The following is a 12,439-nucleotide window of genomic DNA, read 5'->3' as shown; positions in this document are numbered from 1 at the left end:
AACACGATTCAGCAGGCTCATTCTACGGCTGGATTGCCGTTACCAAATTCAGTAAAGGCCCATTCCACTAGGAAGGTGGGCTCATCTTGGGCGGCTGCCCGAGGCGTCTTGGCATTACAGTTTTGCCGAGCAGCTACTTGGTCGGGTTCAAACACTTGCTAAATTGTACAAGTTTGAAACCCTGGCTGATGAGGACCTCGCGTTTGCTCAATCGGTGCTGCAGTCATCCGCACTCTCCCACCCGGTTTGGAGCTTTGGTATAAACCCCATGGTCATTACGGAGTCCCCAGCATCATCTAGGACGTAAGAGAAAATAAGATTTTAAACCTACCGGTAAATCTTTTTCTCCTAGTCCGTAGAGGATGTTGGGCGCCCGTCCCAGTGCGGACTAAATCTGCAAGACTTGTGTATAGTTATTGCTTACATAAGGGTTCTGTTACAGTTTAGATCGGTCTTTGACTGATACTGTTTTTGTTCATACTGTTAACTGGTTGCGTATTTTCCAGGTTATACGGTGTGGTTGGTGTGGGCTGGTATGAATCTTGCCCTTAGATTAACAAAATCCTTTCCTCATATTGTCCATCTCCTCTGAGCACAGTTTCTCTAACTGAGGTCTGGAGGAGGGGCATAGAGGGAGGAGCCAGTGCACACCCATACTAAAAGTTCTTTATAGTGCCCATGTCTCCTGCGGAGCCCGTCTATACCCCATGGTCCTTACGGAGTCCCCAGCATCCTCTACGGACTAGGAGAAAAAGATTTACCGGTAGGCTTAAAATCTTATTTTTTTTGCAGTGACTATTCCCATACACTGCAGCAGTCCACAAATGCGGCAGCAGAGGTGCATGTGGGAGTCGGTCCTAAAGGTGGAAGCGGAGGTCACATGGGTTCCTTAGGTATGTTTCATTATTACTATATCTCCTGTGTAATAACCGTCTGTTCCTGGCCTTAAATGGCAGTTTTGATTCTTTGCATTCTCTTTTATTTGTACCAAGTAAGTTATTGATTGTTTCTCAGGCAGCAAGGCTGGAGGACACTGGCCATGAGATTGTAGGTTGGCACATAAATGGTAGCTTTAAATTCTAAGCTCCTCCCCTTGCAACACCAGCATGCCAGTGTGGTTTGGTGGGCTGCTTTTGCAGTCAGTGTTATAGAATTATTTACTTTTGGTTTTTTAGTAAAGTTTTTTTTCTTTGTAGCTAGGTGTCTTTGTGCTGCATGAGCTGTCTTCACCTTACTGGATTAGAGAGTCCTGGCGATGGTGTGGGTCCTCTACCCTAGTTTTTTTTTTTTTTTTTTTTAAAGTAGTACTGGCATGCTGGTGTTGCAGGGGGGAGGAGGTTAGAATTTAAAGCTGCAGTTAAAGTGCGAACTCCAGGCCCAACCTGCAATCCCCATAGTCCAGTGTCCCCCATTCAGCTTAAGAGAAAAGAATTTAACAGTTCATGACCAAAAATCCCCCCCCTCCCCCCTCTCTTCCTTGCATGGTAACTGTCACGTTATGCTCTTGTCTGTGGTGTTTGGATCTATAGACACCCTGGCCTATCAGAACAGAGGTCTCCATAGGCCGCAAGTTTCGTGTCATTTCATCCCACTTAAATTATTGTGCTCACAATGAATTCCAGTTCCCAACTTGATTCTGTGTTTTATCTGTGTGCAGGAACTGGAGATGTGCCTGGACCAAGTCACATGAAAAAGAGAAAGGTAAGTCTATCCTTAGGTTAGTGTAAGAGTGTTTCAGAGCTTACCCCACAATTCAATTGACTATTAAGGGGGGTATTCTATTAGCCGTGCTAATTTTTAGCGCAGAACCCCCCCATCCCCAGGTTTTTCAGCTAATTTTACCCGATGGTTTTATCAGATAAACTAAATTCTTACGTGGCTCTAATTAGATAATTGCGTGAAAATACAGGGTTACTATAAAAGTATACACTTTCAAAGTGTTATTATTTTTTATAAACCAAAGTATTAATACTTACAGTGGTAGGTCGTATGTTAGTAAGTTTCTATTACTGTTCTTTGTGTGAGTCTTTTGTCGCACCACAGATATCAGTACGGTAATCCAGTTTGTTCCAATTACACCTGAGCATTCCTAGTCCACACCTGCTGTGATGCGTTGCTTCAGATCGCTTACACTTTCAGGAAGTGGAGGAATAAATACTCTGGCGTATATATTTACTAAAGTGCAGGTTTTTAGAAGTGGAAATGTTGCCCATAGCTACCAATCAGTTTCTACTTATTTATGTAGCACCTCCTAGAAGTTAATAGCTAGAATCTGGTTATTATGGGCAACCGCTATTAAACCTGCATTTCAGTAAATATACCGGTCTTTTATATACATTATATTTTCCTATAAGAAAGTGAGTCAGGGTGTTGGATCCAAACTTTTTGGTGGCTAATGTCAGTGGCGTGTTCTAGTCTTTTAAAGCAGCCAATCCAATGTCGAGGCAGATGATGATCCATATAATTTCAAACCTCCGTGAAGCTCTACAGATTTGATACCCTAGCCAAAGAGGATTCCCAGTTTAGGCAGGCGGTGCTGCAGACTTCTCTGCACATTCACGCCCGTTCTGGAAGCTTTGGGACGTCTCCATCGTACTAGATTCCCCCAATATCCCTTATGGATGCTAGAGAAAATAGGATTTCTCGTACGTCCTAGAGGATGCTGGAGTCCACATTAGTACCATGGGGTATAGACTGGTCCACCAGGAGCCATTGGCACTTTAAGAGTGTGTGTGTGGGCTGGCTCCTCCCTCTATGCCCCTCCTACAAGACTCTGTTTAGAAAATGTGCCCGGAGGAGCCGGTCACAGCGAGGGGAGCTTTCCTGGTAAAGTTTTATTTTAGAGTTTTTCTCTTTACAGGAGGCTGTTGGCAACAGCCTGCCTGCAGCGAGGGACTAAGGGGGGGAGCAGTGTCCACCCTGCGGGGTCTGAGCCGCTGACTCTACACTGAGCTCCAGAGTTGTCTAATCGGTCTCCGCCACAGGGGAACCGCTCGCCCCAGCAGCATGCCGCCAACCCCTTACAGAGCTGAAGAGTGGTGTTAGTCACCGACCCCCCCCCCCCCCTAGCAAGCGGGGGGGCTGGTGTGAAGATGGTGGCAATGGGTGGGAGAGCTCCCGGACGGTACCAGAGGCACATAGTGCGGCGCTGTGAGGGGCGCCATGAGCCAGAGCTTACCCCCCATACTAGTCAGTAAGCCTGTCGGGGTCCAGGGATCTCAGCCAGTATAATCACCTGAAGAGCGGGAAGACGGCGGAGCCGTTAAGGGGGCGGAGCTTCTCCTCAGAGCGGACCCAGCAGCGTTCCAGTGCCATTTTCCTGCCTACAAGCGCTGAGAGGAAGATTCAGGTCCCTCCACCACAACTCCAGCTTACTGTACACGGTACCAGGGGGTTGCAGAAGGGAGGGGAGGCTGTAATTAGACACTGTATCCTATTACGGAGCACAGTCAGCGCTATCAAAACTTGGATTTCTCAGATTTCTGACAGGGTTGCTAGTAATGAATCTGCAACCCAGGTATTACAGAGCTGTATGGCCCGTGTCTGGTACCTCGGGACACCCCGCTATATACCCCCACAAATGTGTGCTTGTGCATGTCACACAAGACGACACGGATACCGATTGTTACACTACAGACTGTGATGGGTATGTGTTGCGGTGGTCTGCATCTCTTGCAAGGGGGGTGCAATTGTTGATAGAGGCTATCGGGGACGTGTTAAATGTAAATGATACCACACCTGAACAGGTTGAGGAGGCTTTTTTCACTGAAAATAAGAAAGCCTCTCTAACCTTCCCTGCGTCAAAGTAGCTGAAAACTATATTTGAAAAAGCATGGGTAAACTCTGAAAAGAAGTTTCAGATCCCTAAGAGGATTCTGGTGGCTTTTCCTTTCCCTGAGGAGTATAGGAAAAGGTGGGAAAACCCGCTGATTGTTGACGCATCTGTGTCCAGACTCTCAAAAAAAGGCGGTTTTACCTGTACCGGGATCTACTGCCTTAAAGGAGCCGGCTGATGGGAAAATTGATAACACGCTTAAATCAATGTACACTGCTTCAGGGGCCATATTACGTCCCATTATTGCTAGTGCATGGATTGCAAAGGCAATAATGAAGTGGTCGGCTACCTTAATAGAGGATTGGTATACAATGGATAGGGATGACGTTGCATTGTATTTACGCAACATTCATGATTCTGCAGGTTTTATGGTAGAATCCATGAAAGACCTGGGTTTCATGGCTGCGGGAGTTTCTTCCATGTCTGTTTCAGCTCCCCGGGGACTGTGACTTCGCCAGTGGTCGGCCGACGCGGAATCCAGAAGAAGTGTGGAGTCGCTACCCTATACAGGTCAGGCTTTCTTTGGGGAAGCTCTAGACGCGTGGATATCCACCGCTACAGCGGGTAAGTCTCCGTTTCTTCCCTCAGCTGCACCTGCTCCGAAGAAATTCTTCTCGGCTGCTAAGCAGTCCTTTCGGCCTAACAAGCCTAGAAAGGCCAGATCATCCAATACCTCCTTTAGGGGAGGTAAGGTTAAGTCCAAGAAACCTGACGCTGCAGGTTCCCAGGAACAAAAGCCTGCTTCAGGTACCCCAAAGTCCTCCGCATGACGGTGGACGGCCCGGCCCGGAGGTGGGGCCTACAGGAGCGAGACTCACACTTCTGTCATGTCTGGGTATCGTCCGGCCTGGATCCCTGGGTAGTAGATTTTGTCTCACAGGGATGCAGGCTGGAATTTCAAGGTGTCCATCCTCATCGTTTTTTCAAGTCGGGCTTACCAACTCTGCTGGAGGACAGCACAGTACTTCAGGACGCTGTCCAAAGCTGATGGAGGCACAGGTCATTGTGCCAGTACCACCTCACATGCAGAACAAAGGTTACTATTTGAACCTTTTCGTGGTAACGAAACCGGATGGTTCGGTCAGGCCCATTCTGAACCTAAAATCTTTTAACCCCTTTCTAAAGGAGTTAAAGATGGAGTCTCTCAGGGTGGTGATATCAGGTCTGGAAGAGGGGGAATTCCTGGTATCGCTGGATATCAAGGATGCGTACCTCCAAATTCCGATCTGGCTGCCACATCAGGCTCATCTCCGCTTCGCATTACTGGACTGCCATTCGGCCTCTCCACAGTACCAAGGGTGTTTTCCAAGGTGATGGCGGAAATGATGATACTACTCCGCAAGCAGGGTGTGAACATCATCCCTTATCTGGACGATCTCCTGATATAGGCATCGTCCAAGGAGAAGCTGCTGCAGTCCATTGTTCTCCCAAAGCGACTGCTCCAGTGTCACGGGTGGATTCTGAATTTTCCAAAGTCACATTTGGAACCAACCCAGAGATTGTCATTTCTGGGAATGATCCTGGATACGGAAGTGCAGCCGGTGTTTCTTCCGCGGGACAAGGTGTTGGTGATCCAATCCATGGTCCGTGATGTCTTGAAGCCACCCCGGGTGTCTGTTTTATCAATGCATTCGCCTATTGGGAAAGATGGTAGCCTCCTACGAGGCTCTCCAGTACGGGAGGTTCCATGCTCAGCCCTTCCAACTGGCTCTCCTGGACAAGTGGTTGGGATCTCACCTCCACATGCATCAGAGAATTTGTCTGTTGCCAAAGTGGGAGGCCGCAGGTTTGGGATTCAGGACTGGGTCCTGCTAACAACGGTTGCTGGGGAGCAGTCACTCAAGGGGTAACCTTTCAAGGATGGTGGTCAAGCCTGGAAGCTGGCCTGCCCATCAACATCCTGGAACTAAGAGCTGTCTACAACGGTCTTCTTCAAGCGACCCCTCTTCTGATAAATCGGGCCATCCAAGTGCAGTCGGACAACATAACAGTGGCTTACATAAACCGACAGGGCGGAACGAAGAGCAGAGCGGCAATGTCGGAGGTGAGGAGAATACTCCTCTGGACAGAAAAACACGCGTTAGCGCTGTCAGCCATCTTCATTCTGGGAGTAGACAACTGGGAAGCAGACTCCCTCAGCAGACATTATCTCCATCCAGGAGAGTGAAGACTCCATCCGGAGGTTTTCAAGGAAATAACAGATTCCCTACCCTTAGGAAGAGTTGGGAGTCCCCGCCGATAGTTGACGCCTCTGTCTCCAGGCTGTCCAAACAGGTGGTATTACCGCTCCCGGGATCTACCGCGTTAAGACCCGGCAGATCGCAAGGTGGATGCTACACTGAAATCCATTTACATGGCTTCCGGGGCTATATTGCGTCCTACTATAGCCTGTGCTTGGATTGCAAAAGCTATTGCCAGTTGGTCAATCACTCTGCAGGAGGAATCGACTACGATGGATAAAGGTGACTATTTATTTTTTCGTAATATTCAGGATTCTGCAGGGTCCCTGGTGGATTCCATGAAAGTCTTGGGTTCCATGGCTGCAGGGATTTCCTCCATGCCAGTCTCGGCTCGCAGGGGTCTCTGGCTGCGCAACTGGTCTGCGGACGTGGAATCCAGGAAGTGTGTGGAGGGCCTACCATACAAAGGTCAGGCTCTTTTTGGGGAGGTGCTGGATGCGTGGATTGCCACGGCTACCGCGGGTAAGTCTCCTTTTCTCCCCTCGGCTGCACCGGCTACGAAGAAGCCTTTTTCCTCTACCACGTTACAGTCCTTTCGGCCCGCAAGGCCTAGAAAAAATAAGCCTTCGAACACTTTCATCAGAGGTGGTTGTGCCAAAGGAAAGTAACCCACTCCAGCAGGTTCCCAGACTCTGAAGCCCGCTTCTAATACCCCTAAGCCCTCCGCATGACGGTGGACAGCTAGGCATGGATGAGGGTCAGGTGGGGGCAAGACTCCGGCAGTTAAGCCATGTCTGGGTGTCGTCGGGTCTGGACCCCTGGGTACTGGATATAGTGTCCAGAGGGTACAGACTGGAGTATCAAGATCCCCCGCCTCACCGTTTCTTCAAGTCAGGCTTGCCAGCCCTGCTGGCAGACAGAACAATTCTTCTGGAAGCCATCTGAAAATTGGTGGTGTCGGGTCATTGTTCCGGTCCCACTTCAGCAGTGGAACAAGGGTTATTATTCGAATCGTTTTGTGGTACCGAAACAGGATAGTTCGGTACAGCCTATTCTAAACTTAGTCTTTGAACCCTTATCTCAGGGAGTCTAAATTCAAGATGGAAGCTCTGAGAGCTGTCATCTCAGGACTGACAGAGGGGGAGTTCCTGGTGTCTCTGGACATCAAGGATGCTTACCTCCACATTCCCATTTGGGCGCCGCATCAGGCATATCTCAGGTTTGCACTGATGGACGATCACTATCGGTTCCATGCACTGCCGTTTGGCCTCTCCACAGCACCGAGGATCTTCACCCCCTGTTTGCGGAGGAGAACCATCATCTCTGCCATCACCTTGGTGAACATAATTCCATATCTGGACGATCTCTTGATCAAGGCGTCGTCCAGGGAGAGGTTGTTGCGGTCCATCGCGCTCACGACACAACTGCTCTGGAAGTTTTAGGATTCAACCGTGCCTCCTAACTCTCATCTGGAACCAACAAGGTGGCTGTCTTTCCTGGGAATAATCCTCGACACGGAAGTGCAGAGGGTATTTCTCCCGGTGGAAAAAGCGTTGGTGATTCAAGCAATGGTCCGGGATGTCCTAAAGCCTACCCGGGTATCTTTATCAATGCATACGCCTTCTGGGGAAGATGTTTGCCGCCTACGAGGCTCTGCAGTACGGCAGGTTTCATGCTCAACCTTTTCAGCTGGACCTATTGGACCAGTGGTCGGGCTCTCACCTACACATGCACAAGAGGATATGCCTGTCTCCGAAAGCCAGGATTTCACTCCTCTGGTGGTTACAACTTCCTCACCTTTTGGAAGGCCGAAGGTTCGGAAATTTAGGACTGGATCCTTTTAACCACAGATGCAAGTCTAAGAGGTTGGAGAGCAGTCGCTCAGGGGGAAACCTTTCATGGAAGGTGGTCGAATCAAGAATCTCTTCTCCCAATAAACATCCTGGAGCTAAGGGCCGTGTACAATGCCCTTCTGCAAGCAGCACACCTTCTACAGGATCGGGCTGTTCAGGTGCAGTCGGACAACGTGACCACAGTGGCCTACATAAACCGACATGGCGGAACGAAGAGCAGGGCTGCCATGTCAGAGGTGTCAAGAATTCTCCTCTGGGCAGAAAGGCACGCTGTAGCGATGTCTGCAATCTTCATTCCGGGAGTAGACAACTGGGAAGCAGACTTCCTCAGCAGACACTATCTCCATCCAAGGGAGTGGGGTCTCCATCCGAAGGTGTTCGAGGAGGTAACCGGTTGATGGGGGGTTCCTCACATAGACATAATGGTCTCCCGCCTCAACAAGAAGCTGGGGAGGTACTGTTCCAGGTCGAGGGACCCGCAGACAGTGGCGGTGGACGCACTGGTAACACTGTGGGTGTTCACGTCGGTGTATGTGTTCCCTCCACTTCCTCTGATTCCAAAGGTCCTTCAGCTGGTAAGAAGAACAAAGGTTCTGGCCATCCTCATTGTTCCGGACTGGCCAAGGATGGCTTGGTATGCGGATCTACTGGATCCTCTGCTGGAAGATCCAAGGCCCTTACCTCTTCGGGAGGATCTGCTGCAGCAGGGACCGTTCGCCTATCAAGACTTACCACGGCTACGTTTGACGGCATGGCGGTCGAACGCCAGATCTTAGCTCTGAAAGGTATTCCTACCCTGATTCAGGCTAGGAAGCGGGTGACGTCTAAACACTACCACCGTATTTGGAAGAAATGTTTCTTGGTGTGAAGCCAGGAAGTATCTTGTGGTGGAGTTTCAACTTGGACGTTTTCTCCTTTTCCTGCAGGCAGGAGTGGATATGGGCCTGAGATTGGGATCCATCAAGGTCCAAATCTCTGCTTTGTCCATCTTCTTTCAAAAACAATTGGCTGTTCTTCCTGAGGTTCAGACTTTTTTGAAAAGGGTTCTGCACATCCAGCCTCCCTTTGTGGCGCCAACGGCACCCTGGTATCTAGATGTGGTTTTGCAGTTCCTACAATCGGCATGGTTTGAGCCTCTACTGGAGATCAAAAACATTGCGGAACTTAGTACTCGTCCACAGTTCCTACCTAAGTTTTGTATCTGCTTTCCATATCAACCAACCTATTGTGGTGCCAGTGGCTGACTCCTCAATTGCTTCAAAGGCCTTGGATGTTTTATGGGCTTTGAAGATATGTGAAGAGGACTGCTCGTCATAGGAAATCTGACTCTCTATTTGTCCTCTACGATCCCAAGAAAATTGGGTGTCCTACTTCTAAGCAGTCAATTTCGCGCTGGATCAGGTTCACTATCCAGCATGCATATTCTACGGCAGGATTGCCGTGTCTGAAAACGGTTAAGGCCCACTCTACTCGTAAAGTGGGTTCTTCCTGGGCGGCTGCACGGGGTGTCTCGGCCTTACAGCTGTGCCGAGCTGCTACTTGGTCTGGTTCGAACACATTTGCCAAGTTTTACAAGTTCGATACTCTGACCTCCTGATGACCTCAAGTTTGGTCAGGCAGTATTGCAGGAGCCTCTGCGCTCTCCCTCCCGTACTGGGAGCTTTGGTACATCCCCATGGTACTAATGTGGACCCCAGCATTCTCTAGGATGTAATATAAAATAGGATTTTAATTACCTGCCTGTAAATCCTTTGCTCGTAGTCCGTAGAGGATGCTGGGCCCAGCACTTCGTTTTCCTGCATTGGGTTTATGGTTCAGTGTTACCTGGTTCCTAGGTAAGTTTTGCGTTATTTATGTTTAAGCTGTTGCTGAGTTGTTCCGGCATGTTGGCCGTATTCGCATGTTTGTGTGAGCTGGTATGAATCTTGCCACTATCTGTAATTCCTTCTCTCGAATTATGTCTCCTCGGGCACAGTTTCTAGACTGAGTCTGGTAGGAGGGGCATAGAGGGAGGAGCCAGCCCATACTCTTAAACTCTTAGTGCTAATGGCTCCTGGTGGATCAGTCTATACCCCATGGTACTAATATGTACCCCAGCATCCGAACTATGAGAAAAGGATTTACCGGCATGTAATTAAAATCCTATATTTTTTTGTTTACGCTCCTTACACAATAAACAGGAATTTTGAATCCACCACTAATAGGTTTTAAAGTTAATGTATTTCTTTCCTTCTCCCAATTAGGGACCTGGCAGAGTGATTCTTGTCAAAGGCTTTGAGAAGGGAAAGAGATTGACGTTTGAGCTTCTGAAACTTGCAAATCCGTTTGGTGTGATTAGCAACTATTTGATTATAAATGATAAGAATGAGGTATGTACATTAGTAAATGCTCGCTTAGTGCGCTTTGTCAGACTGCAGTTGGTGCAATGTATGAAATAGAACATATGGAAGATAGTAGGAATGTAGGACGATGCAGGCCATTTAATGAAATGCACGCGAGCATAGCTTGTTCAGATATGTCCATACACCTTTCCTAAAATTTAGCCATATGGCACGCTGTTGACTTTGTGACTTAGCCACACTTTGGTTTTTCTTAAAATGTTCTGCTTTAATCTGCTACTTTCTACAAACTCTTATACGGCAAACTTTGATTTAGGATCCATCCAATGGCTAGCTGTGCTATTCAATGTCGTGCCAAATGAAGCAAAAAAGGAAAGGTTTAAACGGACACATCTGTATGCCAGTGGGGAGTTTCACTGGGGCGATAAACCTGTCAAACCGTAACACAGGTGTCCTAAGGCGAGCTCAGCGAGGACAGAAACCACCCATGGAGCAGAAGGGCAGGGGCGGAACTCCCAGAGGCAATGGAGACACCAGGCTCCAAGCCCTGCATGTACAGCAGCACCTCTGTGGTTCACAGCGGGATCCAAGTGTGACCGCTGCTCATACAACAGCTCTGCGGTGCACCGCTTGCTGCTGTTGGACTGTGAGGTTAAAGCTGATTCTGTATGCTGCAGACGGCTGAATCTTGCGAGTCTGATCCAGCAGGCATTGTCGCATAGCGTAGCTGGAGCCCTGCCAATACACTGTAGGTGTCAGAGAGCACGGTCTATATAATCATGTAAATTGTGTATGAACACAAATCTACATCAAATCAATGTTTGGTGTGACCACCCTTTGCCTTCAAAGCAGCATCAATTCTTCTAGGTACACTTTCATATAGTTTTTGAAGGAACTCAGCAGGGAGGTGGTTCCAAACATCTAGGAGAACTAGCCACAGATATTCTGTGGATGTAGGCTTGTTCAAATTCTTCTGTCTCCTCATGTAATCCCAGACAGACTCAATGTTGAGAACAAGTCTTTGTGGTGGCCATATCATCACTTCCAGGACTTTTTTTGTTTTTGTTTTTTTTTTGTTCTACTTTATGCTGAATATGGTTATTAATGACATAGGCTGTATGTTTGGGGTCGTTGTCGTGCCTCTCTGATGGTATTGCATGATGGATAAGTACCTGCCTGTGTTTCCCAGCATTGAGGACACTATATTAATCCTGACCAAATCATCAACTCCATTTGCTGAATTGCTGCCCCAAACTTGCAAGGAACCTCCACCATGCTTCACTATTGCCCGCAGACACTCATTATTGTACCGCTCTCCAGTCCCCTCACCAAATAACCAATTAGCTCCAAGCTCTGCCAGGCACCGGTGCTATGAGACCAAAGAGGAGGTAGTCGGACATTGCTGCTTCATGTTCCTCCTGCACAACTCCTTTTATCTTCCAATTTAGAGAGTTAACTATAGATAGTAGAGAAACTGTAACATAAAATCTGATATACAGATGTTTTCTCATACATCTTGCCTCAATATGCCACCTAGTGGGAGATGCCTAGTGTGAGTGAGCTGCCAGGTCCTGTTCAACTCTGTTAGCATCGGGCGTCCTTTTTTTGTGTGCTAAAAATGCGTCCTCTTCGCATTGCTACAGTGCATCCAGAAAGTTTTCACAAAGCTTCACTTTTTCCCCACATTTTGTTATGTTACAGCCTTAATCCAAACTGGAATAAATTAATTTTTACAGCGGGGTACACTGGTATTCCACAGGGAATAACATCGGGAGATGTAGAGTTGGATTTTGATCCGAGGCACCAACAGGCTAAAGCTTTGACTGTTCCCAGGATGCACTGCACTGCTTCCTCTATAGCCATGCCTGCAGAGCAGGCAGCTAACAGGTGGGGCTGCGCTAGGCAGCCTTGAAAACAGCTTTTCTTTTTCATCCACTAGGGGTCACTGGAGTACTCTTGGGATATGGACGGCTTCTGCAGGAACAGGGCACTGAATATTTAAATTTAGAACACTCCACCCCTCCATATCCCAGAGTACCTCAGTGGTTTTTCTGTGCTCATCGTAGCAACAAGGCTTGTGTGGCTCTTGGATTTTTATTTTTATTTTCTCTGACGTCCTAGTGGATACTGGGTACTCCGTAAGGACCATGGGGAATAGACGGGCTCCGCAGGAGACTGGGCACTCTTAAAAGAAAGATTAGGTACTTTATCTGGTGTGCACTGGCTCCTCCC

The 12,439-nt window shown here is 48.3% G+C and overlaps 1 protein-coding gene across 1 annotated transcript in view; it reads left to right on the top strand.

The window, feature by feature from the left end:
* The window catches only part of LOC134933420 (matrin-3-like), a 221,607-nt gene that overhangs the window by 55,716 nt on the left and 153,452 nt on the right, over positions 1 to 12,439 (top strand). Inside the window, exons 6-8 of the mRNA XM_063928616.1 lie at positions 793 to 893; positions 1,658 to 1,701; positions 10,112 to 10,237. Of these exons, the coding sequence (XP_063784686.1) occupies positions 793 to 893; positions 1,658 to 1,701; positions 10,112 to 10,237 (271 nt within the window). The remainder of the gene's footprint in view (positions 1 to 792; positions 894 to 1,657; positions 1,702 to 10,111; positions 10,238 to 12,439) is intronic.

The sequence above is a fragment of the Pseudophryne corroboree genome, chromosome 6 (assembly GCF_028390025.1).
Source record: "Pseudophryne corroboree isolate aPseCor3 chromosome 6, aPseCor3.hap2, whole genome shotgun sequence".
NCBI lineage: Eukaryota > Metazoa > Chordata > Amphibia > Anura > Myobatrachidae > Pseudophryne > Pseudophryne corroboree.
This window is presented reverse-complemented; position numbering and strand designations above follow the sequence as displayed.